A 2,542-nucleotide genomic window follows, 5' to 3' on the forward strand; every position below is an offset into this window, starting at 1 on the left:
AAAAAAAAAAAAAAAAAAAATCAGGCCATGTACCTAAATGAGAAATAATTATTGCTATTATTATTTTTTATTTACTCAGGAGAGCTTTTGTTAAGCTTATTCCATTCCATAATTACTCTACTAAACATTTGAAGAATGTCAGTAACTATCTCTGATGGACAAACAACCTTCCCTGCTTTCAAATCCTTAACTGCACTTGCCAACATATTGTTGTCAATTTGAATGGCTGATCTTTCTATTGAGTCTACTTTGGAAAGATTCTCTTTCTCCCATGCACTCTCCTCTTGCAACAACTTCTTGTAACAGTAATTCCCTGTCTTTCTTTTTGGCACCAGTAAGAACATGTGTGCCATTATCATTCCTTACACACTCCTTTCCAATGGCATTTCAATTTTCTCTTATATGCTGAATACCTTTATAGAACATTAGTAAACTTTTTACTTTTGGCTGCACCCTCCCTTGTTAAGTATATCAATATTTAATGTCTAGCTACTTTATATTATTGCTCTTCACTGCCTCTTTCCTTGCGTCGTTCCCGGTCTGTCTCTTAGTCTTTATGGCTCATGCTCACATCGCATTTATATTTTGAAATATCAGCGTAAATTAGCAAAGTTATTTAATTTGTTGTGAAGTATATTTGCCACTTAAATGTGGCTAACTGCTAAGGGTGGATGCTACTGTAGCTTGTAGCCCTAGGAGGACACCTCCTCCAGCTGGCTATTGACACACTTTCTGTGCCCTTGTTCAGAGATTTATTATTGCTTATTTAATTTGTTATTCTATATCAATTATGAAGCTGAGTCTTTAATGGAATGAACCCAAAACAAAAATATTATTTTCCTTTATAGAAATATAAAAAAATATATTAAATAGATTTAGTAATGTCCAAACTTGAATCAGCTGAAACCACATAAATTAATAAATGATAAGAGTAATTAATAGAATAGTAGAGGAGTATCTCCAACTCTTCATTTAGTCTCTCACCTGTTCACACATGCCTGTCTGGTTTATTCTTTGAGGCCTAAGTTATATTTAAATCAAAATATTTCCTAAGTCTTTATTGTGTGTGGAAGAGAGGGAGAATTAATGGTTGACAACACATTCTTGAATGTTAGGTCAACAAACATCAAATTCTGGTGATAAGAATATCTGGAATTTTAAAATATTAGTTTCAATATCTATTATAGTATTTCTACAGTAAGTGTAACATTATTGAAATGGTAATCTCTTGTGACTGATTTAGGCTTTGAGTTTTGAGAAAATAATTTAGAAATGCCAAAGGGATTCTTGTGGATTTGGATATTAAGTCCATTAACACCAATGATATGATTTTCTTTCAAAGATGACAACTGTACATAAAGCTCACAATTTCTCTTGATAAATTTTTTGAAAAGAGATCTCAATTCTATCACTATAAGAAAGCAATAAATTAATTCTTACATTAAAACATAGCCAGAAATCATTTAGGAATGGATATAGTTAATTTGATAGACCATATCCTTGTCAGTCTATGACTATTGACCCTGGAGGGGAAAAAGATAGAAATTGACACTAGTGCAATAGAAATTTAGAACATAGCGATACATAACTAATAACTGCATTTAAACAGTTTAAAGGCACTTAAACAGGTACATCACTGTTTCCATAACTCCAGAATTGATTATTCTATTTTGCAAGGATTCTATCATATTTCTTTGGATACACTAATATATAACTTACCGCATCAACTTCAAAATCTGCGTCTTCTTGAGGGAAAAGATTTATTAAGCTTTCTGATATCCCAAAACCGTAATGTAGTGGTGTGCGATGAACCTAAAAAAAGTAGATGCAACAAACAAGTGTCAATAATCTTAAAATAACCATCTTTGTTGACAGATCAGTTACTGCAGTACTTGATCTGAAATAACATCTCATGCATTTGCTATTATCTGCAGTCTCAGTACTATTCAGTATGTCCAGAACGAGAAGTTGTATGCAGTTACTTTGTTAATTGCTGTTGTTTGCTGTTTTTATAATGCAATTTATGACTGAATTTGAGCTAAATGGAGCCATCCAAATCAATAATTATGATAGTAATGATGTTGGAGGTGGTGAAGGCTTACTATCTTAACATTAGTTCTTTGTCTTTCCCTCCCATTCATATATGCACTTCCATTTTATTGCTTGAATTCCAAGTGATGTTTAGACCAGGGATATCTTCAAATCATTGTGTATGTGTGTGAGAAAGAGAAAGAGGAAAAGAGAGAGAGGGAGAGGTAGATATGGTGATAAGGAGCTCTAATTTGTGCAAACATCGTAATATAATTTAGGAATATTGTTCCAGCTATGGAGATTTGCTTTTATTTTCTATTTTCTCTCATTTACACAAACACTCACACACACACACACACACACACAAGACTGTATATACGTTCTATTTTCAACATCACTTAAATAGAGTATGTGTATGTATACATATATACATACATACAGATACATACACACACACACACATGTATATACATGTGTGTATATGTCTATATATATATATATATATATATAT

General features: G+C 32.1%; 2 protein-coding genes across 7 annotated transcripts in view; one reads left to right on the forward strand and one right to left on the reverse strand.

Annotated features, from left to right (window-relative positions):
* LOC106871082 (coiled-coil domain-containing protein 34) overlaps window positions 1–2,542 on the forward strand; it is a 110,824-nt gene that overhangs the window by 84,064 nt on the left and 24,218 nt on the right. The window lies entirely within an intron of this gene.
* Window positions 1–2,542, reverse strand: part of LOC106871080 (reticulocyte-binding protein homolog 2a) — a 24,883-nt gene that overhangs the window by 2,577 nt on the left and 19,764 nt on the right. The window contains exon 8 of the mRNA XM_014917353.2: window positions 1,720–1,812. Within this exon, the coding sequence (XP_014772839.1) occupies window positions 1,720–1,812 (93 nt within the window). The remainder of the gene's footprint in view (window positions 1–1,719; window positions 1,813–2,542) is intronic.

The sequence above is a fragment of the Octopus bimaculoides genome, chromosome 1, assembly GCF_001194135.2.
Source record: "Octopus bimaculoides isolate UCB-OBI-ISO-001 chromosome 1, ASM119413v2, whole genome shotgun sequence".
NCBI lineage: Eukaryota > Metazoa > Mollusca > Cephalopoda > Octopoda > Octopodidae > Octopus > Octopus bimaculoides.